The following is a 25,872-nucleotide window of genomic DNA, read 5'->3' as shown; positions in this document are numbered from 1 at the left end:
TCCAGTATATCTAACTTTTACTTTGTGGGACAAATGGCCAGTATATTCCAATGCAAATAACTCTCCCAACCCTAATCTCGCATCATCTGTGCACCTTGCCATGTCCATCTTGCAAAGAGAACTGTCTTGCACTTGCCTGTTATTCTGCATGATTGGATTCCAAAGACTACTACCAATAATGCAAACTGTCCTGTGTCAGTGTTTATAGAATGGACTTAAAGCAAACATTCATGCACACTCTGCCATACACTGTTACTGCTATAGATCAAGACTAGAAAGCAAAACCATGTATGCCAAAGTTCTTTGCAAAGTCTCAGTGGTAAGAACTAAAATCAGTCAGATGGATGGTAAAACACAGTCTCTGTGATGTCTTTCAAGATTTGAAAGCACTCAGATAATTCCTGTGTTCTTGTTCCCACTCTCTCATTTCTACTTTTACTGCTATTTTCAAGATGTCTATGAACAAGAGGATGAATTGGAGGAAAACTTGGAATTCTTTTGGCTCATTGTAGGTGGATGTTGAGTTAACATGTTGTGATATCTGTTTTTATGAATTATTAAAATCTGAGGAGATGTGCTTCCCTCGGCATGAAAACAAGTTTAACCTCAGACTTTGTTGGAGTTTGCCTGTTGACAAAGGTGATTTTGATTCTTATTATCTTGGGTTTTATGTACTCATGGTAGCCTTGAAGGGTATTACCTGATCTCATATGACACCTGGTAAAAGAAACGTGTAGTGCGGTCTGAATGTGCCAGGGAATAAATAAGAAATAAGAAATGACCTACTTTCTCACCATGGGTCAAGAGTTTGTGGTACAAATGTGTTCATGTAGAATGCTGTGCTTTGATACCAATTTCTTCTAAAATACCTGAATTACTACCTGTAGATACAAACTTTTATTATCTGCAGTTTGATAATTTTTTATGGTATAAAATCAATATAGGAAAGAAGTCACTGGGATCATTAGGTAAGTAGAATGGAGTTACATTCCCTATGTTTGTTCATTAGATTCCCAATCATTTTCATTGCTTTTAAGAACAGGCAAACTATTTATTTTTTTTGCCGTTGGTAGCCAACTTTAATATGTCAAGCTCCTTGATAAAATAAAAAATATGGTTTGTGATTTGAGGGAGGGTTACTGAAGTTAGTTTACCCAGTGACATCTGATCACATTTAAGGAGTGACCCTAGTATTTTCATAAATAATACATTTTATTTAGCTAATCAACTATTAGAAAAGTTGGAAGAGTTATTTCATGTATCACATTTATTCTTTTATTTATTTAAGAAAAATAAAAACTGACAACTTTCTAAAATATCTCCAGCACAGCTTCAATTTTAATCTAAATTTCAGATAATCACTCTCCTAAAAATATATCTGAGAATGGTCAAAGACACAATACCTGAAACTGAATTCTACAAGAAGGTTAATGATGGAGACCCTCAGAGGGGTTAGAGGTGTCTTAAGGATACCATCAAGGTTATTAAATTTTTAATGATTTTGACAACATTTGCAATGGGTAGAAAAAAAGTCTTGGTAGCTCCCTAAAATTACTTGTTTGTTTTATTGATTCATTTATTTTACTTGATTACAAAGAGAGATATCTGATGTATTGGTTCATTCTACAGTTGGGGACATTAGCCAGGGCTTGGCCAGGCTGAAGCCAGGAGCTAGGAACTCTAGATGGATCTCCCACATGGAGGATGGGGATACAAAGGCTTGGGTCATCTCCTATTGCTTTCCAGGCACACTAGCAGGAGGCTGGCTCAAAAGCAGAGCAGACAGGAACTCAAACCGGAAACCACATGTATTGTCTACATCTTAGGCAACACCTTAACTGTTGTGCCACAATTCCAGTCAGGAAAGTTATTTTCGTTGAGCTGTTTGTGGAGCATTTAATCTTAACATATGAGTCTACTTATCGAATAATAGCACTAGATTTTGGTATTTCCCATTCACATTAGTGGTAGTCAGGCCCCTTCTCCAAGGGTTTGGAAAGGAATGCTCGGAAGACACAAAGATTGAGACAAGCAGAAAAGAACTACCACAAAAGAATTACTGCATATAGGGATTGACTAGATGTAGAAAATCAGCTTTCCATGATGATTTCACCCACTCAGCCAGTTAGGTAAGTATCTTCTCTTTGAATTACTGCACACCATGGAAAATTACATTTCTCACGTACATGAAATGATGACTCAGAAACAATTCAAACAGCATTCTGAGATCTCTTTCTTTCTTTGGTAAAAATTTGTTTGTTTTTATTAGAAAGTAAGATTTACAGAGACAAGGAGAGACAGAAAGATCTTCCATCTGCTAGTTCATTCCCCAAGTGGCCTCAGTGGCCAGAGTGGAACCAATCTGAAGCCAGGAGCCAGGAGCTTTGTCTGAGTCTTCCACATCAGTGTAGGGGTCCAAAGGTTGGGCCATCCTCTATATCCCAGGCCACATTAGGAAGCTAGAAGAGAAGTGGAGCAGCCAGGACACAAACTGGTGCCCATATTAGTATCCTGGTGTTTGCAAGGGGAGGGTTTAGCCAACAAAGCAATCATGCTGGGCCTAACACTCTGAGATTTCAGTTTATATCAACTGTGTCTTTTTAAATACTTTTTTTTTTTGAAAAAGTGTTTGTTTATTTGAAAGGAAAAAGTTACAGAGATGGAGAGAGAGAGAGAGAGAGAGAGAGAGAGAGAGAGAGATCTTTTACCTGATTTCCTCCCCAAATTGGCTGTAAGGGCAGAGGTTGGGCCAGGCTGGAGCCAGAAGCTAGGAGTTTTCTTTGGGTTTCCCACATGGCTCAAATACGTGAGTCATCTTCCACTGCCTTCCCATATATATCAGCAGAGAACTGGATTGGGAGTGAAGTAGTTGGGACTTGAGTAGTTTCTATAAGGGTTGCTGACATTGCAGACAGTAGCTCAACTGGCTACAACACAATGCCAACTCCAATGTGTCTGTATTTGAAGACATGATCTTCCTAGTTTGAAACCTAATGGAAGATAGTTTTAAAGTGTAACTTGAGGGAAGTTATGTTTAACTCAATGAACTGGGTGGTTTCACTTCTTCATCACCAAGGTCTTCAGCTGGTCTTGTCTGTCAGTTTTCTGCTCACATAGGATCCAAATCATGAAAGTACAAAATACTGCTCATCTTCAAAAACTCCTGCACTTGATCTGGAAGACTATCTTACATATTATTTGCCTTCCATTAACATGGTCAGAGCTGGGCCTGTCTGAAGCTGGGAATCAGGAGCTTCTTCCAAGTCTCTCATGTGGATTTAGGGCCTAAGGCCCTGGGCTCTACTCTGCTGCTTTCCTAGGCCATTAGTAGGGAGTTGGATTGGAAGTGGAGCAACTGAGAGTAGTATTGGCACCTATATGGAATACAGGAATTCTGTAGGCAGAAAATTAACCTTCAGTACCAGCATTCTGTCCCCCATTAACACTTTAAAATCAGTCAAGGACTGCCTAAAGCCTTGAGACCCCAAACCAACATGAAAGACCCAAAAGAAGATCCTGGCTCCTGGCTTCAGGTTGACTCAGCTCTGGCTACTGTGGCCACTTGGTGAGTGAACTAGCAGATGGAAGATTCTTCTCCTGTTTCTGCTTCTCTCTGTAAATCTGACTTTCCAATACATACATACATACATACATACATACATACATATATACATAAATCTTTAAAAAATAAGAAAAGAACTATAAAGAGAATAATGAAACAGACCTTGGGGAGCCACAGTTTCAGGTCTCTTCCCTGTGGTTTGTGATTTCAAACATGGCAAGCAGGTGTTTAACCCTGGCTGGTTTCTATGAATAAGAAAGTGTGTTTGCAGACGCCATGGTGATCTGTTATTGTGTGCATTGTAATCTTGATGGCATGCATTTGCTAAGTGATTTTAAATTCATTGAAAATATTCTCCAGGATCTGCCGTGAAGACCCCATTGGAGCCTCTGCTTCATGAGCAAGGAAGGCTGCAGTCTAGAACTGCCATTATCTTTGATATCTTCTTGCACCTAAGGACTCTCATCAAGACATGACACAGTCTTCTCCAAGCTTTGCCCTTGTGATCCTGCAATCATTTTTATAGTGTATCATATGATGTGATCATTATAGCCAGGATTTCCCAAGAAACCTAGCCCATAACCTTAAATAATTTCATCATACTGTATCCAATAGTTTTGACATCCAGTATCCTCTTCAACATGCACATCGCAGACCTGACAAAGGATAGCTACAGGCAAGTTCTTTAGACATTGTTTTCAGACAGTGGCCATAGTTGTAGGTTAAAGAATATTGTGGCACAGGAACATAATTATACCTCCAGCTTGTGGGCATGACATATTTTTTTCTATTGATAAATTTGTGAGGTCACAAACTGCTGTAGTCTGTGGAGGCTGGAATATTCTTTCACGGTAGTTACTTGAGGGCAGACAGCTATGATTTACTGAGCACCTGCCATGCGTTAGGTACTACATTTATCTCTTCAATTACAGAAATAGGATAAGTAAGGCACTATTATTATCTTAAGAAGGAAAAAATTCAGGGCCTGGCATATGGCTTAGTGGCCTTTTATGGGCCGGAATTCCATATTGGCACCAGTTCATGTCCAAGCTGCTCTACTTCCCATCCTTCTCCCTGTTTGTCACATGGAAAAGATTGCCCGATGCCTTGGAACTCTGCACCCACATAAGAGACCCAAAAGAAGCTCTTGGTTCCTAGCTTCAGATCAACTCAGCTCCAGATACTTTGGCCATTTGGGGAATGAATCACTGGATGAAAGATCATTCTCTCTGTGTCTCCTTTTCTGTGTAAATCTGTCCAATAAAAATAAATATATCTTAAAAGTCTCCTTTCTGTAAAGAAAAAAGAAAGAAAAAAAAAGAAAAAAAAATAAGAAAAGAAGGCAAAATTCACACCAGGGTTCCTGGCTGGAGACCCCATTGTTTCTTGTCCAACTTTCTGTTAACGTGTACTCTGAAAAGCCACCCTGCCACCCAGGTGAGTGACCCAGATGGAGGTCCAGGTTCTTGGTTTCAGTTAGACCCAGCCCCAACTGTTGCAGGCATCAGGGAAGTGAATCAACAGATAGAATATCTCACCTTAGTTCTATCTCTGTCACATTGTTTCTCAAATAAAAACAGCAAATAAATGAAGCTTAAAAAGTTTATAAACAGTGCATAGTTGTCTTAAGTAGTAGAGGTGAGGTTTGAACCTCAGCATCTGATTTTGAAAGCTTATGTATGTGCTTTTCTGTGAATCTTTTCTAATCAGTGCGCTGCACTGCAATGGGAGGAAACTGGCGTTTGTGATGGGCAGCACTTTGTTGAAGACTACTGGGTTTTCAAGTTGTCTAAACTGTAATGTGTACTATCTAGTTTTTAAAGGAGATCTCATCTTAGGAATTAAGTTAAAGATTTTAGTCATATCTTAATAGTTACTTATTAATTTCCTCTTTCAGTTGACCTGTTGTCATAGTTCAAGTTTAAATGTTCCACAAAAGGCAGTTAGGCAAATAGTTCAGCTAGTAAAACTGACACCAGTTAATGACAAAGGGCTGCAAATGCCTGGAAACAGATGCTTTCTCCGGAGTTTATATTTTAAGAATTATTCAATTACATATATATATGTATATATATATGTGTGTGTGTGTGTATGTATGTATAGGATGTAATAAGTGAATACTCAAAGCAACATAAATACCTTGTATTCTTACTCATTTTAAACTTATTATGGCAGTTTGCAGTTGGCGTTTTCTAAAGTTTGGGTTGCACTAACAGAAACCCAGGTGGGCATGCTGCTCATGGTATCCATGGGTTGGAGATTGACACCACTGAGACTTGTAATTAAAATGAACAGACAATATTCCTCCTAGAACATAGGTTGAGTAACAGGAGGGATAATTATATGCCCCCCACCCCCCAGCAAATGCTTGAATCTATGGGCTGGTTCTCTTCTTGACATAATAAGGAGTTGAGAACAGGTTGAAGATCAGTAAGATACAGTCTTAACGCTTGATAAGCTCTAATTATCAGTAGAGCTATCAATGGAGCTAACTGGCAGACACCAGAACAGGTACAGTACATGCACTTTAACTTTTAAGGATTTTAAAACTTTATTTGAAAGCCAGACTAACAATAGAGAGAGAGGGAGAAAGATCTTCCATCTGTGGATAAAATCCCCAAATGGCCACTGTGGCTGGGGTTGGGCCAGACTGAAGCTAGGAGCCAGGGACTCCATCTGAGTCTCCCATGTGTTGGTACGACCCAAGTACTTGAGTCATCTGCCATTGCCTCCCCAGGCATATTATCAGGGAGCTGGATCAGAAGTGGAGCTCCAAGACTGGAACCTGCATTTCTACAAGCAGAAGCTTAAGCTAACTGCCACAACACTGTCCCCTACATGCTCTCTTGAAGCATAACAATGTTGCTACTTTGGAAAAGTTCTAGCTTTCACTATGCAGAAGAGACTCAGAAGGGTTAAAGGACTCCTCATTGCCACGTCCCATGCATGTTATGCTGAGAGTGTTGATCAGGGTCAGAATGGTTTTCAGTTTCCTGCCTTTTCCACTCTTTAAGCTGCCTTTTGATTGTTGAATTTGATATTTTAGTAAGCTTCATGGGGAATAGTTGGTTTTACTGTCCAAAGAAGACAGGTGTTCCAGAGCAAAAGAAGGCAGACCAGAGGAGGACAACAGCCGGTGGAAATCCTGGAGGCATGCAGTGGCATAGCAGATATTATGGGAAGTGAAAGCGGGTAAGAATGAAATTGGAGGCCAGGGTCTTTCATGCTATGTGAGGAGATTTATCTTGGAAGAGTGAGAGTCATTCAATTTTATTAGTAAGGCCAAGATAGAGCCAGATGGGTGATTTAGAAGGGAGAGCCTGCGAAGGATGAAAGAAGTGGAGAAAAGCTGAGGTAGCAGTGTGTGGATGAATACTTTCACCAAAAGGAGAGGGAAATGGATCAAGAGGAACAGACTAAAAAGGCAAGCAGAAATAGACGGAAATGGATGTCTTGTTCGCTTAAGAGCGAACAAGAGGGCCAAGAGGGCAAAATAGAGTTACTACTTCCAAGACCTTGGATACCAATTGCTCTTTTCAGCCTAACCAGCTGATTGAAACCATCTAAAAAATACTATTCTTATTGTTCCAATCACATAGAAGAAAAGAGTTTTGCTGGGAAGGTACAAGAACAGCCGTCAGGTTATAGATAATTTGAGTATAACCTTTGCTTTGTAACTCAGTGTCACATAGCTTGTTCTGTGAGTCTCAGATTTTCGTTAACTGAAAAAGATGGGGGAGAGTTATTAAGATCAATCTCACACATTTTGATTTTGAATTTCTTACAAGAGATCCAGGTGGAAGTATATGATTAAATAATTGGAAAAAATGAACTAATGATAATTTAGAGACAACGATGTGTCCAGATGAAAGTTAAGAGTTTCCAGCATCTCAGGTAGGAAAAAATTGTTATGTTCTGACCAATAACATAGAAATCAGTGTTTTAGGGAATGGGTTTGTGAAGACTATTCAAAAAGCATGGGGCAAATAGAAGAAGGGCTTCCGTTGCATTTAATTTTCTCTGTCCTGCAGTCTGAAATTGAAATGCCATGATCAGAGGACCAACTTTTCAGAAACAATGGAACATTAAGAGTGAGCATGGGGTCTCATTTATCCCTGAATCTGATTTAACAGCATTACATTGCCATTATCTGGATTTCTTTTTCATAGAAAAGTGAACTCATGTATAATAAAAAGAAAAACAACTAGTGAAAGTTAGGTTCTTTCTTAGTAGACATCAGTTAATGCCAAAGGACCACAGGGCTTGCCCACTGGGAAGATATAAACAAAGTCAGGACAATGGTACGAATGGATGATGGCAAGATCACCGTCCCTCTCAAAAATAAACACACATAACACACAATCTCTACACAAGGCAGGTTCCATCAACTAAAGTAGACTTTATTTCTGATTAAACCTTTTGTGACCTTTCATTCTGATGTGAGAGTTAATTACTTGGCTTCTCAAATATCATTGTCTTACTGAAGTGTGAGGAATTGTTTTAGCCAAACTCCGAATCCAGAGATTCCTGGATGTCTCTTGCTCACTATCAGCATTACAGACGTTCAGCAAAGCATCAAAATTGGACTGTTCACCATCCGTGTTTTACAATCATCATGAGTGAATATGTTTTAACAAGAAACATGACAGTTAAAACCAAAAACAAAATATTCAAATTTTCTTCTTCCTCTTGGTCCCCTGCCCTCCATCATCATCATCATCTCCTTACTGCAAGTTGTAGTGCAGAGAATCCCAGATGGTAGTGGCCCTCATGAGTGGGAGAAAAATGTTATTAAATTGTACTTGCTCCACCACTTTTACCAAGAGGGACTTGGTCATACCATGTAACTGCTCGAATCCCCATCAGTAGTTGTTGGGGACAAAGGGAGAGGTTTGTTAAGGGAAGAATACTTTACACTGGCGTGGTTTAGTTAGCAAGTATTGCTTCCCAGTGTCTGTATGGCAGGAAGAATTTACCTATGGACCATTCAGCAGTTAGAGTTGGTCCAGCAGAACAGGACAACTAATAAGGAGTGTTCATATGCCATCACTCTGTGGCCTGTATGTAACATCCTGCTTAGGAGATGCACATCACAGCTGGTGAGGCAGACAGAGGCATGGGAAAGAGACTGTTCTTAGACCACCTCCAAGTGCCTGTGTAAAATCATCTCACAAAGCAAAGCAAGTGGAACCAGGAGCAGAGTTGAAGGAGCAACTTTGAGGTCCCTGGTGATTCAACTGTAGTTTATAAAACTATTTACATTTCTCTTTTTGGTCATGGTAAGATCTATTGGCACAAACAGCACAGCCACCAAGAATTCTTTTGATTTTAATAACTCATATATCTTTATATATATATTTATATTTCTGCTTATCTTCATTTCTTCAGCAAAAAAAGGGGAAATAAAAATAGTGATCTATAAAATAAGCAATGATAAGACAATGCCAAAAATAGCTTATGTTAAGTGCAAGGGGTGGAGCTTGAAAGCAAGCTAAATTGCAACAACATATTAACATTTTAAATACAAGACTTGCAATAAAATAATTCTTGAGATACACGTCTCATTTTTAGTTCACTTTTAAAAACTATTCTATATACACATATCCAGTTGTAACACTTGACAGTAGCATTATGAGGCATGGTATAACTTTGGTACACATTGCAAATATGGATGGTTAATGCCTGGAAATGATAACTCCTTCACCCATTAGTGCTCTGTACAATCAGGTGACCAGCCACCTGATCCCCCGTAGGATTCCACCAGACCTCCCATGTCCTTCCCAGAGCCATCGAAGACAGTGGGGGAAAGCAGGCTCATTGGATCCATATCGTGTTTCCTCTCTCCGTTCTCCTGGGTTCCACAGTCAGCTCCCCGAATGTGGAAAAAAACTGCTCCATTTCTTTCTGTAGCATGTCATTTCTTTTCTCAGCATCCTCTTTGGCTCGCTCGGCATTGCGCATTTTGATCTCTATCATTGTGAACTTCTTCCTCTCCTGATCCAGCTCATCGTGGAGGCTCATCATCTCTGTTTCCAAAGTTAAATTTCGCTGTTCTAAGCTATGAAGGGTGAGGTGGGGAAAGAAGAAAGAATAATATTTCACTTATTTTAAATATATGAGAGGGGTACAAATATTTAGATTCTGTCTCTACAATGTTTAGGAAATTAGAATGAACCCCTGCAGACCTACGATTCTACATTCACAGATTTAAAATACATTCTGGGCCTGGCGCCATGGCTTTGCAGCTAAAGTCCTTTCCTTGAACGTGCTGGGATCCCATATGGGTGCTGGTCCTAATCCTATCAGCCCCACTTCTCATCCAGCTTCCAGCTTGTGGCCTGGGAAAGTAGTTGGGAACGGCCAAAAACCTTTGAACCCTGCACCTGTGTGGGAGACCTGGAAGAAGTTCCTGGATCCTGGCTTCAAACTGGAGCAGCACCGGCTGTTGTACTCGCTTGGGGAGTGAATCATCGCATGGAAGATATTTCTCTCTGTCTCTCCTCCTCTCTCTATATATCTGACTTTGTAATAAAAATAAATCTTTAAAAAAATACTTCATTCTGTTGTATTATTTCACAACTACTCATACAACATTTGTGATAGGTGCTAAAGGTAAGTTCTAAATTGGGGTAAAAAAGATTAAATTCAAACACACGCACAAGACCTTGAAATCAGCAATAAATGTGCATCATGAAGAAGCTGCACATTGAATTCAAGTTTTTTTTTTACACCAAAATAAATGTATCATGAATTGCATTCTTATATAAATGTATTCAAATATTCTCACATGTATACACACAGAACCACTGTTTGCCCAAAAGAAGTAGTAAGGGCTTCTTTGTTATAACATATGACCTGGTGGGCCTGGCACAGTAGCCTAGTGGCTAAATCCTCACCTTGCACACACTGAGATCTCATATGGGTGCTGGTTTGTGCCCTGGCTGCTCCATTGCCATTCTAGCTCCCTGCCTGTGGCCTGGGAAAGTAGTTGAGGATGGCCCAAAGCCTGGCACCCTGCACCCAAGTAGGAAATCTGAAAGAAGCTCCTGACTTGGGATGAGCTCAGCTCCGGCCTTTGTGGTCACTTGGGGAATGAATCAGAGGATAGAAGATCTTTCTGTCTGTCTCTCCTCTCTGTATATCTGACTTTCCAAGAAAAATGAATAGATCTTTTTAAGAAGATATAACCTGGCAATATCTGGCTTTTCACATTTCCTCCCCTGAGTTACCGTCCCAAGGGTTTGAGTCATGTTTACCTGTCTCTGAAGTCTGAAAGGCCAATCTTCGCATAGCTCCCAGAAATCTAGTTATTTTAGTAACTCTTAAAAATTGAAATCCCAATTATTCTTTTGAAAAATTGAGCCCCATGTGTTGATAACTAATCCAGATTCTAAGAAGACTTTTTTTACAAGTAGAATTTTTTTAAAAAGAATATATTTTATTCTGTATAGATTAGGAGGCCATTTTAAATGCATGGTCACATTTTTTATATAAGAATGTGCTACTGTGCACTCTCTGACACTCAATTATTCTACAGTTTATCCTCGTTTTCTACATGTATTTTAGATCCAAAATTGCTTGATGAAACAAGCTTAAAAAGAAAACCACAAAACAGTATTTAAAACACCCGTGTATGTGTATGTCAGGCACTCGTATGAAATATGCAGCAAGCCTAGTTGAGTTGAGGATAGAATTCAGCACAATGGACACAAACAAACAAAAATGCTGGTAAAACACATAATGTACTGAGTTGAAATAAATCAAGAACATCTTGGGTTATCACAGCCAAGGAAGAAACTTAAATGTAGACTAGACAGTAGAAGCACACAGGCCCTCTGGTCGTGAAAAGTCCTTGGAGGCTCGAGCTGGCTGTCCTGTTTCATTTTCAGATAGCTACAGGGGAAGAGGCCTCCAGCATGGGAGAGGATTGTAGATCTGAAATGTTGGATTAACATACTTGATCTACTGTTCATATATGAACATAACATTCCGACTCAATGACAGAGGAACAGTTTTGACCGGGCCAAATGATTAATACTATAGAAATGAACTTTTCTAACCACACTATGGTATTTTCTAGGAAGATAAAGTTAGAAACTTATTTTTCCAAGAATTATTTCTAACAAAAATAAAATTGGGAGGAGGCAAGAAGAGCACAAATCCTAAATGTTTAAAAAGCAAAGAAAACATACCTCACCTTATGAAACAATGCTAAATGTTGTATCAGCTACCTACTTTTCCACCTTCCTCCCAACACCTTTTGCTCCAGACCCTCCTTTTCGACCCATCCATTCCTCCTCAGTACTTGTGGGGTAGCATTAACAAGGAATTAAAAAAAATTAAAGAAATATAAACAGGGATTATGGAAAATTAAATGGAAGTTATATATCTGTGGCTTGGCCAACTGGCAACTTCGACCACACTGAAACCTCCCTTCAGGGCTCTCCCTTGCCTGTTTTGTGGTGAGAATGCCACAGCGAAGTGATCTATCCAGACAGCACTCCGTTGCAAAGTTCTATTACTTTATCAGAGTCTATGCAATGCACCTCAGATCTCAGAACATACATCTCTCTCAATGTCTTCAGAAAGAAAGGTCTGGGGCTGGGGTTGTGGTGCAGTGTGTTAAACCCCTGCCTGTGCTTAGAAGCTGTTGTCTTGGTTACTCCACTTCTGATCCAGCACCCTGCTAATGCACCTGGGAGAGCAGAAGATGACCCCAGTGCTTAGGTCCCTGCTACTCATGTAGGGAATCTAGATGGATTTTCAGGCTTTTGGCTTTGGCTTGGCCCACCACAAACAACTGGGGGCTGGATCAGCAGATGGAAGATATCTCCCATTCTATGTCCATCTCTGTAACTCTGCCTTTAAAATAAACTAATAAATCTTTAAAAAAGAAGAAGAAAGAAGGTAGACCTATATTTCCAGTTTCAGAATGATACCTTTTTTTTCTTTTTCTAATCTAAATTCAAAGTATGTTTTTTGCATCTTGAAAGACAGCTTCTGTGCAAACCCTGCCCCATAGCACCTACAAACAGCAGATGTAACTCACCTCTTTATCCTGGATTCATATTCTATCTTCTGTTTGGTCATTTCCTGTTTCAGGCTGGAAACTAAACTGTGCAGGGCACTGTGGTTGCCTGTGTTGTTCCCAACAAACGTTTCACTGTTGTCGCTGCTGCTGGTGGCCCGACTACTTCGACCTCCCATGCTTCTTCGGTCACTTTTGTTTTCACAGTCCCCAAGGTGGGAAAGATCGTCCTGCGGGGGCCCATCCAAAACAGGGTCCTCAAAATTCCCACCATAGAAGTCTTGCTCTGGGCAGGTGGTGGTGGAGGAGCGACAGGAGTTGGAGTTCTCAGGGAGGGAGATGTCGCAGGAGGAGGTGGACCAGGTGGCGCTGTCCACACTCTGCTTGTCTTCAAGGTTCATCATGGCGTATTGCTGGTGGACGTTATCGTAGGTGGAGAGCCGGTTGTGCTGGCCAGACTCTCCGCCTTGTTCTTTCTGCTTGTTGTCCCTCAGGGTCACATAGCCGTTGGGCAGCCAGCTCATGCTTCTGCCATTCACAGGGTTCCCCAGGCTGTCACTGTTCAGAACGCCCATGCGCACAGTTCCATTCTGGACACTGTGCGTGCCCATTTTGGTACCAGACCCCTTCAGGGAAGAGGTCCTTCTAGCCTGTAAGCTCCCATTGGGGGTGCTTTGGGTCTTCTCCCCACCTTCGGCATTACTGCTGCTGAAGGACCCGTTGGTGACTATTCCGCTCCCCTTATTGAAAGCTGGGTTCTTTTTCACCATGAGAGGCGGGCTCCTGGAGACATCCAGCTTATGTGCGCTGTTCCTTGGGCTGCTGGTTTTGCTGCCCGATACAGCCGTGGGAGACCCATCTTCCATGCTACTTCTTTGGGGAGACTCGGGCTTGTCCCAAGAACACTGCCTGCCGGGGCTCTCCTTGGTGTTATTGTTTTCCTTGTTCTGTAACTGACCCATGGCACCTTTTTTCTGGATTTCATTGTTGTTGTTGCTCACACTCTCTTGGGGCTTGCTCTGCAGTTCTGCGTCTTTTGGGAAAAGGCGGTCATGTTTGCTAATCATCATTGACATCAACTGCTGCACCACCACGGTACCTGGAATTACACAGAAAAAAATACAGTAGTGTGAGTCTTTGGATTTTCTATATTGAATGTGGCTCTTAAGGAAATACAGTTGAGTGATTTAAGAGCAAAGATTTGATTTACTGGGTTGTATGATATACCAGCTGAAATCTCAAAGTACATCCTTGTACATTCCCCTTCAGGTTGTAAGATGAGCTTCTCCACCCTAACATCTCTAAACCCTAGACATATAAACCATATTCTTACCTTGAGGCCGCCACCCTCTTCCTAAGAATCTTATTCAGTATTACCTTTTTAAATGTATTCACAAGGAGAGGCATGTGTCTGGGATGTCTATACCCCCTATTACAGTGCTGGGATTTAAATGCCAGATCTGCTCCTGTTTCCAGCTTCCTGCTAATGTGGATCCCAGCAGGGAGCAATGATGGCTAACATGGCTGGATCTCTGCCAATCATCTGGCAGACCTGGACTGAGTTTCTGGCACTGGGCTTTGTGTCTGGCCTAGCCCTGCCTGGCCAGTGTGGGCATTTGGATAAGTGAACTAGCAAATGGGAGCAGGTGTATGCTCTCTCTTTAACTCTCCCCTAACCTGCCTCTGGGTTTCAAATAAAATAAAACAAAATAAAATGTCAAAATAATAAAACAGTATGGTCTCATTCAAGTATCCTTTATCTTTACTTTGGCTTGAAATATACCAGTTTGATGTCTAAAGTATATTCATACAATGCTAATTAGAGCTCCTAAAAGTAGTCTTTGACAAGTAAATTTAGGAGAGCAATTTAGTAAATCCAATTTCTATATTAAATACTTACAATGTGAGATTTGGTGATGAAAATAATGAAAGGGGTTTTTAAAAATGCAAACTTCCTCTAAAAGAGCCATTGATGGATAGATAGGTTGTTCATATAGAAACCTGACCTGGGGCCTGGCCATTCTTTGGCTTAAGGCAACACCTAGCCAGTACAGTTCAAAAGAAAATTTTGGACAGGGGAAAAGAATCTATCATGTTACATTCAGTTATATTGCTGGTTTTTCTGTGATGATTCAAATCATAAATGTAAAGCAAGCACTACAAAGCCCCAGGTCTGAGATCTATTGTTAGATGGTTTCATGCTAATAGTTCAAGAGAGCCTGGTAAGAAACAGAATCTAATTAAGGAGACACTGAAGGGGCACAGGGAGCACATTGGATTTTGTAGTTCTACTGCATTTGGAAGACTCCAAGAAGACAGGGGGGTAAACACTCACTGGCATCACAGGGAAACTTGGCATTTTCAGAATCACCACATGTAAATGCTGTATGAGAATTTGCATTTTAATAATATCCCCAAGGGATTCCTCTGCATGTTGAAGTTTGAGAAATACTGTGGTGATAGAAATGTTTCACTTGAATCTGTGTAGGCTTCTCAAAAGTCTGGGGGATGGGGTTTAATTTTTTTTTCTTCAGATGAAAAAAATTTAAACTGAGAGGGTTAATAAGTGACCAAGCTGAAGTTTAATAGTCTTGTCATTCTTAATCTGCTATATGCTGACTTTATATATAAAGGTATAGAAGCAATAAATATATTTGGGAGAGTTCTAAACACTAAATGAAATGAAAAACAATAGATTTCCATAGATTCACCATAGATTATTACAGATAGAATCACCATAGATTATTACAAAGCTGTGTGAGATAAAAAGTTGAATAAAATGAATCCTATGCACATCTTTCTTCTTTTAGTAGTCTCATCTAATTCCAAGACAATGAATCTGTTGAGAAGGTTTTAGAGCAGCTAAAATAGCCGTCAACAGTGGAATCATTATGTATGGTGTTGGAAGACATTTGCGTATTTAATGCTCCTTTACTACTTGTCCATGTGACACGTGTACTTTGAAAGGTTTGAGCTTCTATTATATATCACTCTACCTAGTGCTCTGGTGCAATGGACCTTTTGCCATCACTGATATATCCACATTCAAAGCTGCCTTGCTTTTCATCCTAGCTGTGAACTATGAGAGGCATTTAATTAACTGAAGTGAGACATCCTCCAGGTCTCCATGATGCATTTGTGAATAGCCACGACAGAGCAAATTTGCCACAATTACAGAGTGTCAGGGCCCTACAAATTTAGTACTGTTATTGGCATGTTGGGAAGCTTTGCTTTCATATAGTCCCTAGAACAATAAATGGCAACTGCTTCTTGATGATAAATTCTAATAGCCTTTTAGGATAGTCTAGCTTGCTAATAATGGTAATGACATGTATGTCACTATACAGATTATATACATTCCCTATTTTTATATCATCTTCTGGCATTTGCTTCTTTAGAATGATAATGGGGGAATATTAAATCCAAGCAAAGAGAAGTGGCCCTCTCCCCTTCTTCCTCCACTCTTCCCAGATTGAAGGCAATTGTCTCATCCATTTTCTCCCAATCCTCGACTCCCCCACCCTAATTGGTAGTCCACATGGACATGCATCCCTCTTAATTTTGTAAACATCATCAAAAATAAAGCAACTTTATAAAATGTATTAGTCCGAGATCATGCCAAGCACTCCATGCAGATCCTGTCATTTCACAGCACTTGCGCAATAGCTTGCATAATTTCATATAGGTAGAAATGAAATGCCATATTACTAGCACTTCTCTTTATAAGAATTGTGTAAGAATTCAAACTTTTCTTTAAAAACATATAGATAGCATTCAAAACAATATAGCTATAATATGTTTACAGTAAATAACTTACACATGCATCATTTTTCATGCCTCAAGCTATCAGTAAGACACTGTGCATTTGGGCAAAATGGACATAGTTATGGTAACACCACGTTGTCACTCCACAGAAATCCTGTACTCCATGGCAGTTCTAACACTCCCCTTCCCCATTTTCTGATCATGGAACCCATTGATATGTTTTCTGTCACCATAGTTTTGCCTTTTTAGAATTTCATGAGAATGGTAGTGTGTAGTCTATCATGTAAAAGCATTTCTCATTAATATAACACTTTTGCCCTCTATTGCTCAATTCTTGGCCGAATCAGTGTGACTGACTAGTATTCCATTCTATAAATGTGCTACAATCATTTGCCTGTTCATTAGTTGATAGGGAATGTTTGTTTTCAGTTTGGAGCTATTATAAATGAAATCAATATGGATATCTGTCTATAAGGTATAACTTATACCTTCTTTGGTAAATAGTACATGAGTCTATAAAGTTTTATAATTGGTATGTTTTAAGTTTAAAAGAACTTTTAAAAATGTTAAATCACTCTTAACAATTTGTGTTTTTACTAGCCAAACTTGGTATTTTTTACATTCATGTTACACTCTGTGGGAGATGTGTAGTGGTATCTGTCTATTACTTATTTATTTATTTAAATGGGTATTTTGACCTTGAAGGGCAGGGCTGTTTGTGATAAACTCACTGAGGCTTTTTTTTTTTTTTGAAAATGCCTTCAAAATCTATTTTGAAAGATCATTAGATATGTTTAAAAAGTCTGGCTTGATTCTAAAATAGTTGAAAGACTTTGGTCTGCCTTTTGGTTTACGTACTTTCTAACGAGAGCACTTCCACATTTCTTCTCCTTGCTCCTCTGTAGGTAATGTGTATTTCGACTGTCACACCACTTCTGAGCTTTTCTTTTTATCTTTGATGCTCAGCATTTTGATTATGATATGCTTTTGCATCATCTTTTGAAGTTTATTCTTCTTGTATATTTTGAACTTCTGAAATATCTGTGTGTATACTTTTCACCAATTTTGGAAAAATCAGCATTTTTCCTTTTCACTATGTTGGATAGTTTCTTCTATATTTACTTGTGTGCCTTAAATGTCTGTTTAGCGTTTGTCTTCTCCAATATGCAATCTGCTACTAATCCTTCCAATGCTATATTCACGTTAGCTATGATTTTCATCTTCAGAAGTCCCATTTGCACTTTTAAAATGTCCTTTCTCGCTTGCTTCATGATGCTGATGTTTGCCTCACTCAATGTGTGTGTGTAATTTGTAATAGCTTGCTTCATATCCATAACTGCTGGCAGACTTGGCTCAGTCGGTCATGTCTGGGTCCTTTTCTATGATTTATTTTTTCTTCTTTTGTACATAGCTCAAAATTTCCTGATTATTTACATGCTTTGAATTTTCTAGTTTGAAAAAAAGTATTATGAACTTTCCATATTGAGCTATCTAACTAAAAAAATAATATTCTAGAGGTGTTGATTTTTTTCTGGCTTAGAGTTGAATGCTGGAAGATCATCTGCATCATTTTTATTTTACATTAATAATCTTTGCTTTTAGAGCATTAGAGCATTCTCAGGTTTATAAAAACATATAGAGAATATGGAGGATCCACAAATACTTCTTCACCACCACCCTCTTTCATGTTTCCCATAGCAAAATCTTGCATTAGTGCTAGAATTAATACAGAAATATTTATACATTATTACTAGATAATATCCATGGTTTACAGTAGAGTTCACTGTTGGTTTTGACACATGTGAGATGCAAAGATTCAATTATATAATACACCAAATCCTTTCACTGACTAAAGAAAAAAATCTTTTATGTTCAATCCTTCTCTTCTTCGCTAAATTTCCACTGCATTCTTAAGGTTGCTTTAAATTTCTGAAAGGATGGGTCCATAGTTTTGCCTTTTATGATAAGTCAAATACTAATCACAAAAGTGCCTTACCCACACTTTTGGAGGACCCTAACACCTTACTATCAGGATCCCCCATTATCTCTGTGCATCACATTATTTTAAGCATTATGGAATTCTCAGGAACTGTTTGGATTATTGATTTCTAGAACTTCCTGCCACACTCTTGAGCAGTGTCCTTGTGTGCAAACTCACATGGTTTCTCATTTGTCCTCTGTAGATTTCTCAACATTTTCCAAATCTAATTCTTTTTTTTCCCTAGTATCACGGCACAAAGTAGTTAGGTTAATGAACATTAAGTGAATAAATAAATGAAGGGATATTTTAAAATATTACTGTTTTAAAGGTTAAATTCTATCATCAGGTACGATTATTTTATTGAAACTAGGTTATTTATCAAGTTTCAATTAGGAAAATTAAATCTAGGCAGACATACACAAACACACACATACAGAGGAACATGAGATAGAGAGGTCTTCCACACATTGTCCCACTTCCCAAATGCCAGCAACAACCAGGGCAGAGCCAGGGAAAAACTAGGAGCTCGGAACTCTATCAGAATCTCCTTTCACGTGGCCAGTAACCAAGTGACTGAGCCATCACTGCTGTGTCCCTGCTGTGTGTGCACTAACAGGAAGTTGGTATCAGAAGTGAAGCAGGTCTGGTAACCAGGCACTCTGATGTAGAACACGGGCATACCACGTGGCATCTTAACTGCTGTGACGAATACCATTCCTACCAAATGGATCTTTTACCAACGTAGCTTTCTTATAGCACACTATTTGAAAATTCAGCAAATTATCTCAATCTCCCAAGTACAGACACATTAACTCACATTATCAAAGATGTATTTGTTCATGTCAACATTAATCTCATCTCACAGCAGTTAAGTCTTAGAAAGCTGTCAAGTTGAAGGTGTTAGCTACATTCTTTTTTTCTCAAGAAAGTTCAAATTTTAGCAATGGGAACCGATTCTGCCAGTTACGTTTCTTAAAGTGAAAAGTTGACTCAATTCATGTTTGAGAAAGTTCATGTCAAATGCTCATCTGAGTATTCACAGTTTGTTAGATGTTCAAGTAAAATGAGAACTGCTCACACCTTAAATAACCACACAAATACTTTTCCTTGAGCAAAGTCATTATATTGCTTATAATGCAGATGTTTCCTGTATAGAGAATTTATCACTTCACCAGAATTTTAAGAAAATGTATTGTTAGGGTAGGGATTGATTAAAATTATTATAAAATTAGCATTTTCTCACCTGTTGCAAATGCCTGGCCATGAAGTGCATCATGCTAGTAGAACTTGGCAAGGTCATCCTGATTCATACCAAGACAGTAGTTGTTTGACCCTTCATTGCTTTTGCACAGTAATAAAGATGCTAAGACTACAGAATGGCAAAATAAACCTCATATTGTAATTAAATATGAGCCCCTAGACCTCCTATTGCTTCCCAGGCCTCTCAGGTATTAGTGGTACACATTTGGGAACCACTAGGCTAGGGAAACATAAGAAAATATTCAACTGATGAAGAGCATTCAACATATAGTTTCATGTGTATACTACACACACACACAAACCACACACAAGATTTCCAAGAGTTCAGGAAACATTTACATTATCTCTTAATTGCATTTTTCAATGAATTTTATGAAACTGTGTGTGTGTGTATGTGTTTGAAGTAAGGACTAACAGGAAGGAAGCATATTTTATGATGAATCGGAAGAACTGGTAAGAATAGGTGAAAATTCAAGAAGTCTACCCTGCTGTTTATATATACAAACATTACCATGCAGATACTAAGTAGTAGATGAGAAAAAGAGATGTTTCAGGCAAAATCTCCTAATTATTACGTTAAAAATTAAAGTAACACAACATGAATGTTCTTGAATACATTATGGTAAGTGAAACAAGTCCATCAAAAAAGACAATGCCATGTGATTCCACTTACACCAAGTACCCAGAGACCTGAAATTCATCTCAACAGAGAGTAGAATGATGGCTGCCAAGAACTAGGCAGAGAGAAGCAGGGATGTGTTTAATAGGTACAGTTTCAATTTTGCAAGATAGAGAGCTCTAGAGATGTATAGTATTGGCAGTTACCGAATAATATGAATGCATTTGTTCTTACTGAACTGTGTACTTAAAATGAGTTAAGACAGGAAATTTTGTTATGTGAATTTAAGCACAATAAAATTACAGAAAAATATAAAGATATAATAACACCATTTTATCTTCCAGTGAATTAATAGTTTTAGGATCCATGTTAAGTTCCCCCAAAGAGAGATAAGTATGTGTTATATGACCTCTGATTTAGAAATAAGACAGAATGTATTGTTATGCAAAAGGAATCTCATGAATTTGGACAAAATTCCAAATTCCTGAAGATATAGGACAAAGAAGAATATATTAAATTGAACCAGGTATATATAATCAATAAAATTCAGAGTAGGAAATTTCTACAGGTCCAATCAAGTCAATTTGTAACCAATATGCAAATTTTAATCAATATGCTATGTTGTATATTGAAATATTTTAAACTCTCCAATAGAGTCTTATGATCCTTTGAGGGGGAGGTGTCATTAACCTACTTCATGGTGCCTGTGCCCTTGGCCGTTACAATTTAGATTAGTGGATTCTATCTCACAGGCTGATTTTATCTGTAAGCTGTATGGTTCACAGGTCTACAGATGGACTTCAGCGGTCCCGTTCTGTGCCAGGTTCTCCATCTGTGGCACTTGTGCCGCTTTCTCCAGCGAATTTTAGCCTCAGGCTCCAGTGTTGCGTTTCTGTTCACAGCCTCTGCAGCTATTGTCACATGGGTCTCCTTTCTCTACCCCTTGCGATCCCGTGAATTGGCCATCTTGTCGTCTGATCAGTCAGTCTTTCACCCACTCATGGTTAAAAAACAGCACCTGAGATTAGGGGGACACCAGTTGTGTCTTCAAACCAGATCTCAGGGTAGTCATCCATGCCTGTGTCCCTGCTGGCACTCTGGTCTGTGACACCCGGCTAAGTCGGAAGAGAACCCGGACCTATTTTGGACGGAATCTGTGAAAAACCTAGATGTTACTGTTTTCCTGGTGGGACCAGCAAAATTCGTTGGTGGCACTGGATTGCACAGAAAACCTCTGGTGAACTGGATGTGGGTTCTCCCCAAGCTTAGCGTGTATTCAGCTAGCAGTTCTCCCCTATATACTCAAAAAGGTACATGACGGTGTCACCCACAGCAATGGTGGGGTGCTGGTATGAACTCCATCCTGCTTACACGGCCATCTGCACAGCTCCGCAGCTTTGTTTTGGTTTGTGATCAAATTAAAAATGAGCTAGACCTGTGATTCTGTAACTTTTTTTTTTTTTACTAAAAGATTCTGCAACTTGATTCACCACCTGCGTCCCTGATGATTTCCGCTTCCCACGTGTTTGCTGGTGACACTTTAGCTGCTGATGGAGTATCTGCTTCCTGCTCTGCTATTTCGGCTGATTACCTATGGTCACAGGTCCACAGCTGCCTCTCTGCCACTGCCATGTCCACTCCTAACACCTGGAGTCGGGCCCTCTCTGCTTCTCCTCCACTAATCCTTCTCTGTCTGGCTTAATGTGCCTTCATTCTATTCCACCAACGTTTCCTTACTACTTCCTTAGATTGTTCAAAGGAGACTACATATGGCCAACCACGATGCAACTGATACGATTTTTGATAACAATGTAATAAAAACAACTTACCCTCCATAATAGTCAAAGGATCTTCCACCTTGGGACGCAAGATATTAGGACCAAAGACAGTTGCCAAGTTCTGCACACTCATTTTGTTAACTCCAGAATAGGACTGTACTTCATCCAAGAATCTGTTGTGCACAAAAAGAAGACCAAAAGACAAGTGGATTAAATTTGTCAGTGGAAGACAACGGATGATTGGGAAATTAAAAAAAAAAAAACAACTGAAGTATGGTTTAAGCTAAGTCGACCTTAGAGATAAAGCCATTTGGAGAGTCAAGTATTTCTCACTTAAACATATGGAAAAAGTAAATTGTAGATTAGGAAGTTTCAAACTTAAGGAAACAAATCAAATATCCACTGTGACCTGGCCTGCTTTGACTTCCTCTGCCAATAACATGTAATCAATGTGTTTGGACAATTCTAATATGAGTTTGAAAGTCAATACTATGGATTTCCTTCTTGTTTTTTAGTGAAGTTACATTTATATAAATACTCAACTCAAGAACAATATATAAAACCTTCTGATATAATCCCATATATTAAAGAGTGGGGAATAAGCCCTCTTGAAAGAAAGACACATAAACTACAAACTTAGTCTATTAAAAAACAAAATCTACCTCAGGAAATAAATCACTGACAGGAAAAAGCAGTAAGCACAAGTTATTTCAAATTACTAGCTGCGAAAATGAGAGTCATGGAATAATACTTCTAGTAGAAGAGACTTTTTTTAATGCATGAACTCCTCTTTACTTCTATAGGAATTTTTATTATTCCATGGCTTACTAATTGCACTGATGGACACAATGAAAAACAGAAATAAAAATACCATTTATGTAGCACTACTATGAATGGTTCTTGCTGCAAAGTTGTTAAATCCTCAAAGGTAAGTACTGCTATTATTGCCAATTTACAGATGAGAGACAAGAGGTACCAAAAGTTAAGGAACTGACAGTTGGTACATAATAGGGCTGATATGTGACCGCTGGTGGTCTGACCCTCAAGTCCATGCTCTGAAGTACTATATCATGACTTTCCAACAAGTGCCTATTTCATAGGTTTATGATTGTTACATGAGGGGACTTCAAAAGATTCATTGAGAATGAGATCTAAAATAAAAATTTATTTCAGTGCAAAACTGTTTTTTAATTGAATGGCATTTTTTTTCACATATGCATTTTCCATGGTCTTACAGAAGCATCTCCAAACCCAACCTGCAGGAAAACTGAGGCAAAGAGTGTATGAAATACCTGAACTATCTGATAAAAACAAAACAAAACCTGCTAAAATGCGTAAGGAGAGATTAAGTACTTCTATTGTGAACACAGAGATCTCAAACCAGAATTTCTTCTCCTTTGTTTATGGAAACATAACCCTTTTATTCTCCATCATGGTACTATGCATTGGTTCAAAAATGACAAAAGCCTTACATGTTAGTTTCTATTCTGAGAGTGCAAACGTTTCTTAATTTTTCTAATTTTGAACTCTAACTTCCTGTTTCCTTCCAAACTATTGCTTCTGACCATTGGCAGAAAAAAATCACTTTCTTACCCATTTATTCAAAAGGCAGAGTGGAAGATGAAGAGGGATGGAGAGAGGATGAAGTAAGGAAAGAATCTTCTACTTGCCGATTTATTTACCAAGTGTTCACAGCAGCCAGGTTTGGGCCAGGCTGAGCCAGGTGCTCCCAACAGGAAATCCATTCAGGTCTCCCACGTTGTGTGAGAGATCCAGGTGTTGGGGCCATCTACTGCTCCCTTCCCATGTGTATGAGCAAAGAATTATATCAGAAACCCCATAGCTGCAACTTGGACTGGTGCTTGAATGTAGCATTCAGGTCTCCCAAACAGTGGCTTCACCAGCTGAGCCACAGCACCCTCCCATGTCACTGCTTTTAAACTCCGTGGCTCCTAGTCAACTGTGAAAATTATATGCTCTCATACCATTTTGCTTATTTTGAATTTAAAACTCGGAAAGGATGATAACACTGCCTAAAGGTGCACTCAACAGTCAATGGAAGCATCTGGATTCCCATGCAGGTTGTCTTTCTAGTGCCAAGATACATGGAAGGAACCTACCTGGTATAAATGACTTTGAAATAAATTCAAAACAATGCATCTTTAATCAGCAACATCAATTCAGAAAACTCATCAATTTTAGTGCTGAAACAAACTTCTGAGACCACTTTGTCAAACTTCCTAATTTTGCAGTAGTTCCCTTAGAGCAATTAAGTGATGATATTTGTTGTCGAGCATAAATTACTGTCAGGAGAAATAGAATATGTTTCATTTTTTTTGTCCTTTAGGACAATTCTTACCGGCAAATGTACTTTAGGAGGTTGTAATTGACCACTGGCAAACTCTTCACCTGCTTGGCTAATTCCTTAACACCCTGAGAACAAAAAGTAGGGAGAATAAATCGTTACCTCTATTTGTGTTGGTGTTGAAGTTAAAGCCAGCTGCAATCGGCTGTGCTGCGCTTTTAACAAAACATTAATATCATTTGTGATCAATGAGAGATGTTTCTATGAAAATTTGCCATCACCATGGTGAACACAATAGAAATATTTTCAAAGATGGTAAACATCTCCATAAGTGCTGTTACTTATAGAGAAGCATATGTAAATAAAACTCTTTAAACACTTTTAGCATTTTTTCTGATATGACTGGACAGTGAAGGTGGCTCAATTATATTAATGTTTCCCTTTAAAAAAGGCTCTAAACAGTGACCCAGAACATACATAAACACAGGCCTACAGACTGGACTGATTGTGTCAAGGCCACATTTGTGTCGAGGGTTGGAAAGTCTCATTTTCCAGGAAACTTCATGACAGATTAATTTATTTCTTTTCATTACCTATTTGCCTCTAAATTTAAATGAGCTCAGAATTAAAATAGTTAATGCAATTGGGGTTTTTTTCCTGCTCTTTATGAAAAACTATGTCACATGTTTAGAGCACATAGAGTTTCTATAAAAACTGCTGCTGTAGCACTAAAGCAGCCAGACACTATTACATGATTGAATAAGCTGCATTTGCAAACAAACAAACAACAATTATACTGTTTTTGACAATAATGCCAAGAAAATTTGATGGGAATAAGATAGAGAATAGTCCTTTGAACAAGCGGTGTGGGACAACTAGACATTCTCATGGAAAAAGAATTTAAAGGTCCCCTTCCATATACCATGCATTAAAACAAACTCAATAGCAGTCACACACATAAGTGCAACAGCTGAAAATTTAAGTCCTAGTACAGGAGTCTTTGTGATTCGTGCTAACAGAGGCCTTCTAATCCCACAGCTGACAAAGGAAACAGATAAACTTGACTTTATCAAAATTAAAAACCTTGGTGCTTCAAAGACAGCATCAAGGGAATGAGTAGATGAGTCACACAAAGAGGGAAATATTTGCAAGCCATATAGGTGACAAGGGGCTTCTACCTAAACTAGGAAAACCCATAAACTCATTAATAATATGATAAATATGTTCAGTTCTCCATACCTGTGGATTCAGACAACATTGGATCGAAATTATTTTTAAAAATTGCTTCTGTTCTGAACAAGTGCAAATGTTTTTATCGTGTAATTATTCACTAAGTCATACAATGTAACAGCTATTTAGATAGCATGGACAATATATTAATTTACAGGTGATTTAAAATAAAATGGAGGAGAGGCATAGGTTATATGGAAATACTTTGTCATTTCATATGAGAGACTGAACGTTTACATACTTTGGAATGGTGCAGGGTTCTAGAACCAATCCCCATAGGCACTGGAATTATTCTAGCCTGAGTAATAGATAGAGAAGTCTTCTACATTATCCATAGAACATAC

The 25,872-nt window shown here is 38.8% G+C and overlaps 1 protein-coding gene across 6 annotated transcripts in view; it reads right to left on the bottom strand.

The window, feature by feature from the left end:
- Positions 1-7,941: 7,941 nt before the first annotated feature.
- Positions 7,942-25,872, bottom strand: part of ARHGAP24 (Rho GTPase activating protein 24) — a 422,476-nt gene continuing 404,545 nt past the window's right edge. For all 6 annotated transcript variants that reach the window (XM_004590591.2, XM_004590593.3, XM_058667089.1 and 3 more), the window contains 4 exons: positions 24,353-24,426; positions 22,045-22,166; positions 12,612-13,689; positions 7,942-9,620 (listed from right to left, as the gene is read on the bottom strand). In XM_004590591.2, coding sequence (XP_004590648.2) covers positions 9,377-9,620; positions 12,612-13,689; positions 22,045-22,166; positions 24,353-24,426 — 1,518 coding nt within the window. In that variant the 3' untranslated portion in view covers positions 7,942-9,376. The remainder of the gene's footprint in view (positions 9,621-12,611; positions 13,690-22,044; positions 22,167-24,352; positions 24,427-25,872) is intronic.

This window comes from Ochotona princeps, chromosome 7 (assembly GCF_030435755.1).
Source record: "Ochotona princeps isolate mOchPri1 chromosome 7, mOchPri1.hap1, whole genome shotgun sequence".
NCBI lineage: Eukaryota > Metazoa > Chordata > Mammalia > Lagomorpha > Ochotonidae > Ochotona > Ochotona princeps.
Note: the sequence above shows the minus strand (reverse complement) of the source record. Positions and strands in the feature narration are given on the sequence as shown.